The 13,194-nt window shown below is 47.6% G+C and overlaps 1 protein-coding gene across 1 annotated transcript; it reads left to right on the top strand.

Moving 5' to 3' along the window:
* The first annotated feature begins 987 nt into the window (after positions 1 to 987).
* Positions 988 to 4,665, top strand: THBD (thrombomodulin). Its single transcript, XM_056121570.1, has one exon. The coding sequence runs from the start codon at positions 1,002 to 1,004 to the stop codon at positions 2,694 to 2,696; it is 1,695 nt and encodes a 564-aa protein (XP_055977545.1). The 5' UTR covers positions 988 to 1,001; the 3' UTR covers positions 2,697 to 4,665.
* Positions 4,666 to 13,194: the final 8,529 nt, after the last annotated feature.

Raw genomic sequence — 13,194 nt, 5'->3', positions numbered from 1 at the left:
TCCCAGCAGCGCTCCCCGAGCGCCGCCCTGCGGGGCGCGGGTGCTCAAAGACGGGACACCACACACCCTCGACGACCCCACGGGACTAATGAAGCCTCTGGCTCCGCACGCGGGTTCGGAGCCTGGCGGGTCCCCAGCTGAGAGGGAGGCGCGGGCGTGAGCGCCCCCCATCTCCCCGCGCACCGAGGCACAGCCTTGGCCTCCAGGCACCCGGCAGCTCCGGGCCCTGGTTTCGCGTCTTCAGTGGCGCAGAGTCCCCTGCCCGCATCCCGAGTGTCTTCCCGCAGCACCTTCTTCCGGGGCCCTGCGAATCCTGCACACCTCCACCGCCCCCGAGTCCCCTGCCGGCCTCCCGGGGGTTTTCCCGCAGCACCTTCTCCCGGGGCCCTGCGAATCCTGCACATCTCCCCTGCCCCCGAGTCTCCTGCCCGCCTCCCGGGGGTCTCCCGCAGCACCTTTCTCCCGGAGCCCTGCGAATCCTGCACACCTCCCCCGCCCCCGAGTCCCCTGCCCGACTCCAGGGGGTCTTCCCGCAGCACCTTCTCCCCAGGCCCTGCGAATCCTGCGCACCTCCCCCACCCCAGGGATCCAGCGCCCCTCCCGACTGGCGTCCCCCTCCGGAGTCCTGCCACTCAGGCTGTCCAGGAAAGGGGCTGAGCAGGAAGCGGGGCAGGGGCGGCGCGCGGGGCGGGGTCACCGGGGCGCGAGGTGCTGGGCTCGGTCGGCGCGGCCCTCCCGGCGCACCCGCCGGGCTTACTCATCCCCGCCAAGGCCCGGGGCGCGAGGGCGGCGCGGCTCCTGACAGCCCAGCAATCCGAGGACGCGGTCTCGGCCCTTCCCACAGGCACTTCCTTCCCCTTCCCGAACGTCCAGGGAGGGAGGGCCACGCGCTTATAAACGCGCGCCCCGGCGGCCCGCGTGTCAGAGCCGCCTGCGTGGGCGCGTCCTCGGCCTCCGCAGCGGCTCCTCGCGCCCGGGCCCGGGAGACCCGCCCGGACAGCATGCTCGTCCTGCTCCTCGGGATCCTGGCCCTGGCCGGCTGGGGGCTGCCGGCGCCCACCGAGCCGCCGCCCCACGGCAGCCAGTGCGTCGAGCACGACTGCTTCGCGCTCTTCCGGCGCCCGGAAAGCTTCGCGGAGGCCGGCCGGTCCTGCCAGAGCCGGCGCGGCCACCTGATGACCGTGCGCTCCTCGGTGGCTGCCGACGTCATCGCCCTGCTCCTGAGCGGAGCCGGCGGGTCCGGGCTGCGGCTCTGGGTGGGCCTTGAGCTGCCGCCCGGCTGCAGCGACCCTGCCGCGGTCGGGCCCCTGCGTGGCTTCCGCTGGGTGACCGGCGACAACCGGACGAGCTACAGCAGGTGGGCTGGCGCGGCCGACGCGGCGCCCCTGTGCGGGCCGCTGTGCGTCGCCGTCTCGGCGGGCGCTGGCGAGCCGGCCTGGGAGGCACAGCGCTGCGACGCCGCGGCCGACGGCTTCCTCTGCGAGTTCCCCTTCGCGGCGTCTTGCCGGCCGCTGGCCCTGGACGCCGTGGCCGGCGGCGCGCACGTCACCTACAGCACCCCCTTCGGGGCGCGCGGGCCAGACTTCCAGACGCTGCCCGAGGGGAGCACCGCCGCCGTGGAGCCCCTCGCGCTGCAGCTGACGTGCCGGGCCGCGCCGGGGGAGGGCGAGGCGCGCTGGGGCCGAGAGGCGCCCGGCGCCTGGGCCTGCGGCGTGGACAACGGCGGCTGTGAGCACGCGTGCACCCTGAGCGCCGGGGAGCCGCGCTGCGTGTGCGCGGCCGACACCGCGCTGCAGCCCGATGGGCGCTCCTGCGCGGCGCGCGACGACCACGCGTGCCACCGGCTCTGCGAGCACTTCTGCGTGCTCAGCACCGACGCGCCCGGCGAGTACTCGTGCATGTGCGAGACGGGCTACCGGCTGGCGGCCGACCAGCACCACTGTGAGGACGTGGACGACTGCCTGTCGGAGCCAAGCTTGTGTCGCCAGCGCTGCGTCAACACGCAGGGCGGCTTCGAGTGCCACTGCTTCCCCGGCTACGAAATGCTGAACGGGGAGTGCGTGGAGTCCCAGGACCCGTGCTTCGGGAACGACTGCGAGTACCAGTGCCAGCCTGTGGGCGGGACCAACTTCCTCTGCATCTGCGCAGAGGGCTTCGCGCCCGACCAGCAGGACCCGCGCAAGTGCCAGATGTTCTGCAACAAGACTGCCTGCGAGGCCGACTGCGACCCCAACAACCCGGAGGTCTGTCGGTGCCCCGAAGGCTACATCTTGGACGAGGGTTACATGTGCACTGACATAGATGAGTGCGACAACGGCTACTGTTCCGGCACCTGCCGCAACCTCCCTGGCAGCTATGAGTGCCTCTGCGGCCCAGAGACTGCCCTCGCTGGCCAGGTTGGCACCGACTGTGATCCGGTTAAGGTGAACGAGGATGCAGGCTCCGGAGAGCCGCCCACCAGCCCGACTCCCAGCGCCACCTCCAGGCCCTCGCCTGCGGGGCCCGTGCACTCCGGGGTGCTCATTGGCATCTCCATCGCCAGCCTGTCTCTGGTGGTGGCACTGTTGGCACTCCTCTGTCACCTGCGCAAGAAGCAAGGCACTTCTCCGGCTGAGCTGGAATACAAGTGTGGGTCCCCAGCTAAGGAAGTGGTTCTGCAACAGGTGCGAACGGATCTTACAGCCCAGAAACTCTAAGGTGGACTGCCTCGTTGCTGGGCTTCCCAGGCCCTCTTTCCCGAACAGGCGCCCCCTAAAGCGCCCCAGCAGCCATCAGAACCCGAGAAGCCTCTGGGCTCCTTTCACTGAGCTGCATCTGTGCTTGGCTGAGGAGGAGGGTTGGAAGGAACGTGTGCCCTGCCTCTTACATGATGTCCCTGGAAACTGGGAAGAGGTGAGACTTTAAAATGAAGATACAGACTGCAGTGTCCCGTGCCATCACCCTGGACACCAGAGGGATGAATGTGACTTGGAAGCAAGCCCTAAGGCAGACTGTGATCCTGTGGGTGATGCACTAGTGAGTGTAACTGAACCGTGGATGATAGCTGTGATATTTATTTTTCAGGAATTTACATTTTCTCCTTTAATTTGCGTTCCTTCCCCCACCTGTGCGCTTCCAATGCTCACTCTGTACCCCTCTCCTCCTTCCCTCTTTCATCTTCCTTCTTCCTTATCTCTATATTTATATACTCCCACTAGGTAAGTGACAGTTAAAATATCTTGAGTATGCCTCTTCCCCTCCCAGTCCTGCCAAGTTGTTTTTCAGTGATGAAACAAAACCCATTTCTGTTTCCATCATTTCTCCTAATTTTTCTCTCCCAGTTTTTTCTCTCTAATCAACCAAATCTCTCCACCTATGTCTGACCTCACTTCTTGTCTGTCTAAGCACCCATGTGAAATGGAAATGAAAACACTAAAATCAAGAATGATAGAGAAGGGGTGATTCTCTCTTTCACTGGGTTTGCTATTCTGAACTTTCAGATTTTCAGAGCAATATCATTGAACAAAGATTAAGATGCATGTGTTAAATTAATGTTGTTAGATCATAAAAATTAAACCCAAGGAGTTTTTAATTTTTAGTTTTAAACAGTGAGCCTGGGTTTTGTTGTTATTGCTGTTTTGATTTGAACTGAAAGTTGGTAATTGTTATTAAGTAGATGTGCAGTTTCCTTTTCTACTATTATTATTATGAGTTGTTATTGAAATTTTTGAAAATGTTTGCATTATTGCTTTTAGATTGAGAAGGAAACACCTCCTAGGAGACAAGTTTAAGACAGTGTGAACTGCATGAATCATATAGCAGTCATTCTGACTCTCATTGCTTGTATAATGCACAGGCCAAAATAAAATATGCTCTACTCATTTAGGAGGATCTGGGAGCTTGGCATGGAACCAGGAGGATGCCCTGGTAGGGTCTCACCATGATTGAGCCTTGAGAATTTTTTCCATTTCAGAGAAGCATTGCAGCCCGAGTCATTGGAATGTGGTGGCTGGATAAGAAGTAGTGGTTCCCCTAAGAGGTGGCTAGAAATACAGAATCGGGTTCCATGGCCCTACTTCCTTCAAGATAGTCTATTTTAACAATACCTTCAGTGGGGTTGTCTCCACTGTATAGTTGAATAAAATCATCCCAGACAGTTCCTAACTTTCTGGGGTACGTTAAATGTGGATTAGTAATAAGTAGCAGGCCAAATCAGGCCCTTTGTTTTTCAAGAAACTGAGGAATTTTATTTTATAGCTTTGCTTTCTGATAGAAGAATAGGTACACACTTTTAGACATACAGAGTAGTTTGGTTGAACTAAGCTAGGAATGAAATTGTGCTTCTTGTAGAAAAATATGTATCAGATAGGAAAGTGTATTTTTGTGATAAAAATGTTTTCCTCCACTATTTTGTAAACTCAGCATATTTGTACATAGTTATTTATTTATGGAAATAGAACACAGGCAAAATCCTTGCTTATGACATCACAGGTAGAAAATAAACAAATAATAGCTCATACTTGTGTGATGCATCTGTTCAAAATGCCTCTTTTTTGTCATTATAAAGCCCACTGGTGGGCTTCCATCAATGCAAATACCAAGTATCTCTCCACACCCCAAAATTAGCTCCATCTGTACATGGCATCATCTCTGACTTTCAGCGATCTCTCTAGAAGTCATTTTATTGTAGGATAGTGTGTTACAACTGTGTGTACACATTAAAAAATATTTTTACCATTTTTACCATTTTGGAACCAGAGCAACTTCATATTCATTCAAGATTTGTATCTATGTGTTTCAAAAATATATTATCAGATTATTCATTAAGATGAATTCAAGAAACTCCTTCTTAGAGCATCTCTAGAATCACAGTCACATGAACTTCTGCATTTGGTTTGGCTTTATCTACACTGTAAGCTTTGAAACGCAACAGTTCTAAGGGGTCTGTCTGGGCGTCAAATTCAAATAGTTGTTTCTCCACACCAGGGTCTCATGTGGTATTAAATAAATTCTCCTTTCTTTTGAGTTTAGAAAGTATTTTTTTATACACATATTTCTTTGAGATCTTTTCTTGAGACAGTAGAGCTAACTAAATCTTATCGGTAGTGATATGAAAATTGCCATAAAGCATTAGTTGGAAGAAAATTCAAGTCAGACACACATTAACAACTTTCTATAGCCAGGTCTAGGCGTTCATGCCTAAAGTCTCAGCTATTTGGGAGACTGGGGTTAGAGGCTGCTTGAGTCCAAGAGTTCTGGGATAAGAACTCCAACTCTGAGATCAGTGTTCTCACTGTTGAGCTTAAATATGGCAACCCCTGGGAGTAGGGACCATCAGATTGTCTAGGGAAAGATGAACTGACCCTGTAGAAACAGAGAAGGTCAAAATTTCTCACATACCTGGATACTCTGTTTGTGTTTATTTTAATCCAAATTGTGAGATGCATTTGGAGAACGTAGCATCCACTGAGAAAAAGTGTCAGTTAATGGAGGGAATAAGACAGGGAAGACTTTGCCATACAGTGTCCCTGGGGGGAAAACGTGAAGCCATACCCTCTATGGAACTTGTGAGACAATGATTCAATGAGCAGGTGCAAATCAGGTCAATAAATTGGACCCATAGGTGCAGGTGATACCCTCACAAATTTGTCCTAAGGCATTCTTTCATTCCTAAAATAAAGGCTGCTTCTAGAAAACAGCCAAGCTTCTACAGGATCACTTTAATATTTCTTCTTACAGGACATGTATTTTCTTGAATGTAATAGAAAGACCAAGGCACACATTCAAGATTCAAAGGCAACAACCCTAAATTGGCCTCTTGGATCATAGAGCTACGTAGACTGGGGCCAGATCCTCTCTATGGCCCTCACATTCTGTCCTGTGGGAGATCAGTATCCCTACTTATAGACTCAACTATACTTGAGATTCTCCAAACTAAGAAACTACAGAATTTCTCTGAGAAAGATGCCTTGATCATATAAAAAACAGTTAACTACTATTTCTAAAAATATCCCCCAAAAGTTAAAATTAAAGTGGATCTAATTAAATAGGGGCCTTGGGTGGAGTGGGGTTACTTGCTGTCTTCTCAGCATTCTCTGTGCCGTCTTCTCAGCATTGCAATACCAAGTCTAAGAAGAAATCTAAGATTCCTTATCATCATTTGGTATATGTGCAATATAGCTTGTGTGCACAGGATCTGAGGAAAAAGACCAAGGTCTTTGGACAGGTCAGAATCTGATCTCAGGAATTAAATGGTTTTTTACCTCTAGACCATCCTCAGGTCTAGCTCCTTTTCTTGGATTAGTTTCAAGAATACACACCCAATGCCAGGCATATTGGTAGGTATGGTGATAAGCGCTCCTGACCCCTTATCCCCCAGAGAAACTTATACTCTAGTAGGGAGGGAAATATAAAACAAACATGCAGTTACTATGTACATTTAACTTAGAAGTAAAATAGTGGGGAGAACTGGGGAGATTTACTGCTCACCAGGGTTTCAGGATGCAACCTGAAGGATTGGAGAAAACTTCTATGATAAGCTGACATGGAACCCTAGACTTGAAAGAGAAGTAAGGGGGAGCCAAATGAAGAATGGAGGGAGAACAGTTGGATGAAGAAACGACATGTGCACAGGTCCTACACTAGCAATCCCATGCAGAGGACATGGAATGTGGTGAGTAAGAAGGGTAGGGTTCAACATGAGGCTGAAGAGGTGAAACTAGAGAGATGGAAGTGGAGGGGAAGTTGGGGCTTGGGGAGCAACTTAAAGATGTCGAATTTTAAATCATAGGTACATGTGTGCTACACAAGAACATGATGATATTCCATTGAAATCCTAAGATTATTGAGGGAAGGTAATCGCTACTTGCAGAGTTATTTACATGGGAAGGACCCTTAACATTGCATGGAGTGTAGGAGTCAAATACATCTGCATTTGCATCCTACTTGCAGTTGGTTATCACTTGTGACCCTGGTACCTATCCAATTCCTTTAAAGTTGTAAACCAGTCTGATAAAAGAGTCACCTCACTGGGTTTCTATGGGGACAAGATGAGATGAGTCCGGTCAGTTTCCAGTACACAGCAGGTGCCCAATACATGTCAGGTTAGGTGTATTCACTAGTAAATTAGTGAATAACAAGTGAATAAAGAAAAGCATTATGTTTTGATATTCAGCATCTTGATGGCAAATTTAAAGTCAAATATAAAGTAAGGTTCTTTTAAGGCAAGATGAAGTGCCTTGGAGGAAAATTGTCAATGTAGGAGACAGTGTCATGGTGGGATGTTTGGAGCATCAAGTGGAGTCTTGGGGGGGGGGGCTGTTTGCATGGGGGGAGCTGTAAAATCCTGCTTTAAAGGCCTAATCTCCCTGTTCACAAGGACTATCTATCAAAGTATCTGATTACACAGGTCCCTTCCATAATGCTTCTAAAGAAATCACACAGAGGGAACACCTTCTTTGTTTTCTCAGGGCCTAAAAGGAAAGAGAAAGCTGACTTGGGTGAAAGAAGAATTGTGACTGGGCACGGGGGTTATTGCCATCACCTCCCACTTCTTTCTCACTCAGTGGCATCAGATGGGTTCTCAAGATCAACAACATCAAAGAGGAACCTGCAAGAGAGGAAGTATAGGTTAGTTCAGAAACAAGGGCCCAGTTGTTCATGGACTCTTGCAGAGAGCTTACTCCACATTAGAAAGTTTCTTGCATCCTTCCTCCTCTTTTTTCCCCACCTTTTCCCCCCACTCTTTTCCCCATCAGAGTTCTCCAAGCATCCTGAGAGGAGACATTTTTTCCTCCTTGACACTTGCCGTGTCATCCCTTTGGGAACTCTCCTTACTGAGGATCCTCAGTATCATGGTTGAATCTCAAAGAGGGTCAGTTCTAAGCCAGGGCCAGAAAGCCTGGCTTCTCTTTACTTTTTAACAAACAGATTTTAAGGAAAACACACACATCTCTCTCCCAATACCCTGCTCATTCACCCCATGATTTGGACTTCTTGTGCTGCCCAAATCCTGAAAGTCATCTGGAATGTGTGAATAAACATAAAAGTAAGTGGTTAACTCCCACATCTCGCAACTTCAGGGTAGTGAAACTTAAGGGGTGTGATAGGAAGTAAGGCCATGCAAGGGAAGTGACTGTTCAGTCTGCTTGATCTCGTGTGGTAAACCTCTGCTCCATCACACTCTTCCTGAGGCCCCTGGGTGTGGACAGGTCAAGTAACAGAAGTACCAAAACTATAAATTTTTTTCAGGGTTCCCCTTTGCCTGTGTTAGGGACTAATTATATCATCTCTTCAGGGAAAACTGAGGTTACAAAAAATATATAAAAACACATTCTCATGGTCATGACTCAGTAGGGGGTGCATACTCACTTGAAAACACATGTGCTGACCTCTCCAGGCATTTCTTCATAAAATAATACAGGCAACGCCCTGCTCTTTCTTTCTGTCTTTTTCAGACTGTGCAGGCAGGGTTCAGCACTCTCTTTTTGTTTCAAGAGAGTCCTTCCTCCCATTTTTGGTCAGCAGGTTCAGATGTAGGCAAACAACTGATTTCCTCTCACAAGAGAAATACAATATTGTTTTAACATCAGATTTTAACAGGCTCAAAATCCTTTTCGGTCTGTTTTGAAAGTGATTATGAAAGACATGAGAACCCTGGAGTGCATTAGCTTAAGGCCATGCCCAGTGTAAATGAAGGGGCAAATAACAGAAACCAGTTAAAATCTGGGGAGGACGGGGAGTGGGAGGTTATACTGGGATCCATGGTGGTGGGAAATGGGCACTGGTGGAGGGATGGGTATTTGATCACTGTATAATTGAAACCCAAGCACAAAATTTGTAAGTCTACAACTGTACCTCATGGTGTCTCACTAATAAAAATAAAAAAAAAAAGCATTACAACAGAAACTGGGCTGGAGCGATAGCACAGCAGGTAGGGCGTTCGCCTTACAAGCGGCCAACATGGCCGACCCGAGTTCGATTCCTCCGCCCCTCTTGGAGAGCCCGGCAAGCTACCGAGAGTATTCGATATGCCAGACACAGTAACAACAAAGTCTCCAATGGAGATGTTACTGGGCCCGCTCGAGCAAATCGACGATCAACGGGAGGGCCTTTACCTTTACCTTTTACAACAGAAACTACAGAAATTCAAAGGATCCTCAGGGAGTACTTTGAGAAACTGTATGCCACGGAACATCAAAACCTCGAGGAAATGTATAAATTCCTAGACTCCTACAGACTCCCAAGGCTGAACCAAGAACACCTGGAATACCTGAACAGACCTATCACCATCAAGGAAATTGAAATGGTAATAAAAAGTCTCCCCAAGCACAAAAGTCCTGGCCCGGATGAATTCACTAGTGAATTCTTCCAAATCTTTAAAGAGGACTTACTCCCAATCCTCTTTAAGCTTTTCCACGAAATTGAAATATCAAAAACACTTCCAAACAGTTTCTACGAAGCAAATATCACACTGATACCAAAAGCAGACAGAGATACCACAAAGAAAGAGAATTACAGACCAATATCCCTGATGAACACAGATGCAAAGATCCTCAACAAACTACTAGCAAATAGAATCCAACTACTCATCAAAAAGATCATACACTATGACCAAGTAGGATTCATCCCAGGGATGCAAGTATGGTTCAAAATTCGGAAATCAATCAACATAATCCATCATATCAACAAAAGAAAAGATAAAAAGCATATGATTATATCAATAGATGCAGAGAAAGCATTTGACAAGATCCAGCACCCCTTTATGATGAAAACCCTAGCCAAAATGGGTATAGAGGGGACCTTCCTCAACATAATTAAAGCCATCTGCCACAAGCCTACAGCAAGCATCATCCTCAATGGGGAAAAACTGAGAGTCTTCCCTCTAAGATCAGGGACGAGACAAGGATGCCCACTCTCTCCACTGCTGTTCAATATAGTACTGGAAGTACTTGCAATAGCGATTAGGCAAGTAAAAGATATTAAGGGCATTCAGGTAGGAAAGGAAGAAATCAAGCTCTCACTATTCGCAGATGATATGATACTATACTTAGAGAACCCAATAACCTCCACCAAAAAACTCCTAGAAACAATACACTCGTATAGTAAAGTTGCAGGCTATAAAATCAATACCCAAAAGTCCATGGCTTTCCTATATGCAAACAGTAAGAGAGAAGAAAGCAACATAAAAAAAAATCCCGTTCACAATTGTGCCCCAGAAAATCAAGTACCTAGGAATCAGCTTAACTAAGGAAGTAAAGGACCTGTACAAAGAAAACTACAAAACGCTACTTCAGGAAATAAAAGAGGACATGAGGAAATGGAAAGATATCCCCTGCTCATGGGTCAGGAGACTTAACATTGTCAAAATGGCAATACTACCGAAAGCATTGTATAAATTCAATGCAATCCCTATAAGGATACCCATGACATTCTTCAAAGAAACGGAGCAAACACTTCTGAAATTTATATGGAACAATAAGCCCCCATGAATAGCTAAAGCAATTCTTGGGAAAAAGAAAATGGGAGGAATCAACCTCCCGAACTTCAAACTGTACTACAAAGCAGTAATAATTAAAACAGCATGGTACTGGAACAAAGGCAGAACTGCAGACCAATGGAACAGGGTTGAATACACCGACATCTCCCCGCAATCATATGATCATCTAATCTTTGATAAAGGTGCAAGTAATGTGAAATGGAGTAAGGAAAGCCTCTTTAACAAATTGTGCTGGCATCACTGGACGGCTACATGCAAAAAAATGGGCTCAGAACTCTGCCTAACACCATGTACAAAAGTAAGATCAAAATGGATTAAAGACCTCAACATCAGACCAGAAACCATAAGGTACATTGAAGACAAAGTTGGCAAAACCCTCCATGACATTGAAGCTAATGGTATCTTCAAAGATGCCACGCCACTGTCTGAGCAAGTGAAAACAGAGATAGATAAATGGGACTATCTTAAACTAAGAAGGTTCTGCACCTCCAAAGAAACAGTGACCAAAATACAAAGACAGTCTACAGAATGGGAAAGGATATTCGCTGAATACACATCTGACAAGGGGTTGATATCCAGGATATACAAAATACTGGTTAAACTCCACAAGAAGAAAACATCCAACCCCATCCAAAAATGGGGCAATGAAATGAACAGAAACTTTCTCAAAGAAGAAATCCGAATGGCAAAAAAGCACATGAGAAAATGTTCTACATCATTAATCATCAGGGAGATACAGATCAAAACCACAATGAGATACCATCTCACACCTCAGAGACTGGCCCACATTCAAAAGAACAAAATCAACTGATGCTGGCGCGGATGTGGCGAGAAAGGGACACTCCTTCACTGTTGGTGGGAATGTCGACTGGTTCAGCCCTTCTGGAAAACAGTATGGACGTTTCTCAAAAAATTAGAAATTGAGCTCCCATTTGACCCAGCAATACCACTCCTGGGAATATATCCCAGAGAGGCAAAAATGTATAGTCGAAGTGACATCTGCACTTGTTTGTTCATTGCAGCACTCTTTACAATAGCCAGAACCTGGAAGAAACCTGAATGCCCAAGAACAGATGACTGGTTAAAGAAACTTTGGTACATCTACACAATGGAGTACTATGTAACTGTTAGAAAAGATGAAGTCATGAAATTTACATACAAGTGGTACAACATGGAAAGTATCATGCTAAGCAAAATGAGTCAGGAAGAGAGGGATAGACATAGAAAGATTGCATACATCTGGGGGACATAAAGTAACAAAATATGAGATTAATATCCAAGAATAGCTGAGATCAGCACCAGGAGGATTACTCCATAGCTTAGTGACCAGTCGGGCATTCTAGAGGAAAGGGCAGCTCAGATAGAGAAGGGAACACCAAATAAAGGGTGTTTGGAGGATCCTCCCAGGAGGGGAGATGCATGTCGAAAGTGGACTATGGACTGAACATGTTTGCCACTCAATGCCTCTTTCGCAGACCACAATACCCAAAAGGAGAGAGAGAACACAGGGGATTGCCCTGCCACAGAGGCAGGGGGGGATGGGGGGATGGGGGTGGGGGGGATATTATCCATGGTGGTGGAAAATGGGCACTGGTGGAGGGATGGGTATCTCATCATTGTATAATCAAACCCAAGCACAAAAAATTGTAAATCTACAACTGTACCTCATGGTGTTTCACTAATAAAAAAAAAATTAAAAACAAAAAACAAAACAAACAAAAAAAAAGCGCACCAGTGTTCTACACTGGGTTCCATGACAGTAATGTTTGCTCCCAACCCAGGTCCATAGGCCATATTGTCCCTGATTATGCCTAAAATAAATCTTGTAAATAGGACATTTCATTCCTGATATTATCCAGAGATGAAAACTGAATCTCCTTTATATGTTCAGCATGTGGTAGCTTCTCCACATTGCATTCTGGAGTCTTCCTTCTGTCGGAACACTCAGACACTGCCTCCAACTGATCACATAGAGGCTGCCAGACTCAAGCAAACCTTCCTTTATCCACTCAGCAAGATAGAGCAGTTGGGGCCTTTGTCCTATGCCTCATTTTCATGTCATTACATTTCCTTAGAACAGGGGTCCTGACTACTATATAGGTCTTCAGCCCTATGCACCAGTGCACCATTGGTTTACAAGTCTGAATTTCCAGAGCAATAGCACAGCCACATTTTACATGAAGTTCAAACAGCTTGGGCACAGGTCAGCATCAAGTCACCTGCAGGGCACAACCATTAGCCATGATTCTATGGACTGAGTCTTCAAGGGGATTTCTGAACCTCTGACCTGGAGGGGAATATGTGTTCTCTCTGCAATGTTCAGAGTAAGGGCTTAAGGCCAGAGATATAGTATGGGGTTAAGATGCATGCCTTGTATGTATTCAACCCTGATCCAAAATCCCTGGCACCACACATGGTCCTATAAGCATTGCTAGGGTCACTCCTGAGTACAGATAGCCAGGCATAGCCCCTGATACTAGCAGACATGTCCCTGAGCACATAACCATGAGTAAGCACTGACCACTACCAGGTACACTCCAAAGCCTGCCACTCCTACCCTCTCCTAAATAATAAGGGTCTATGAGAACACCTAGAAATTGGTAACATGCTTAGACATATACACAAACTTAATTTATGGAAGGGTGGTTTCTGGAGCCCAGAATGCTTCAATTTAAATCTAGGGCAACGAACGCTGGGAGGAAAAGTGGAGTTCAGCC

This window comes from Sorex fumeus, unplaced genomic scaffold (assembly GCF_029834395.1).
Source record: "Sorex fumeus unplaced genomic scaffold, SorFum_2.1 ptg000044l, whole genome shotgun sequence".
NCBI lineage: Eukaryota > Metazoa > Chordata > Mammalia > Eulipotyphla > Soricidae > Sorex > Sorex fumeus.
The sequence above is the reverse complement of the archived record's forward strand: the minus strand, read 5'-3'. Positions and strand labels throughout refer to the sequence as shown.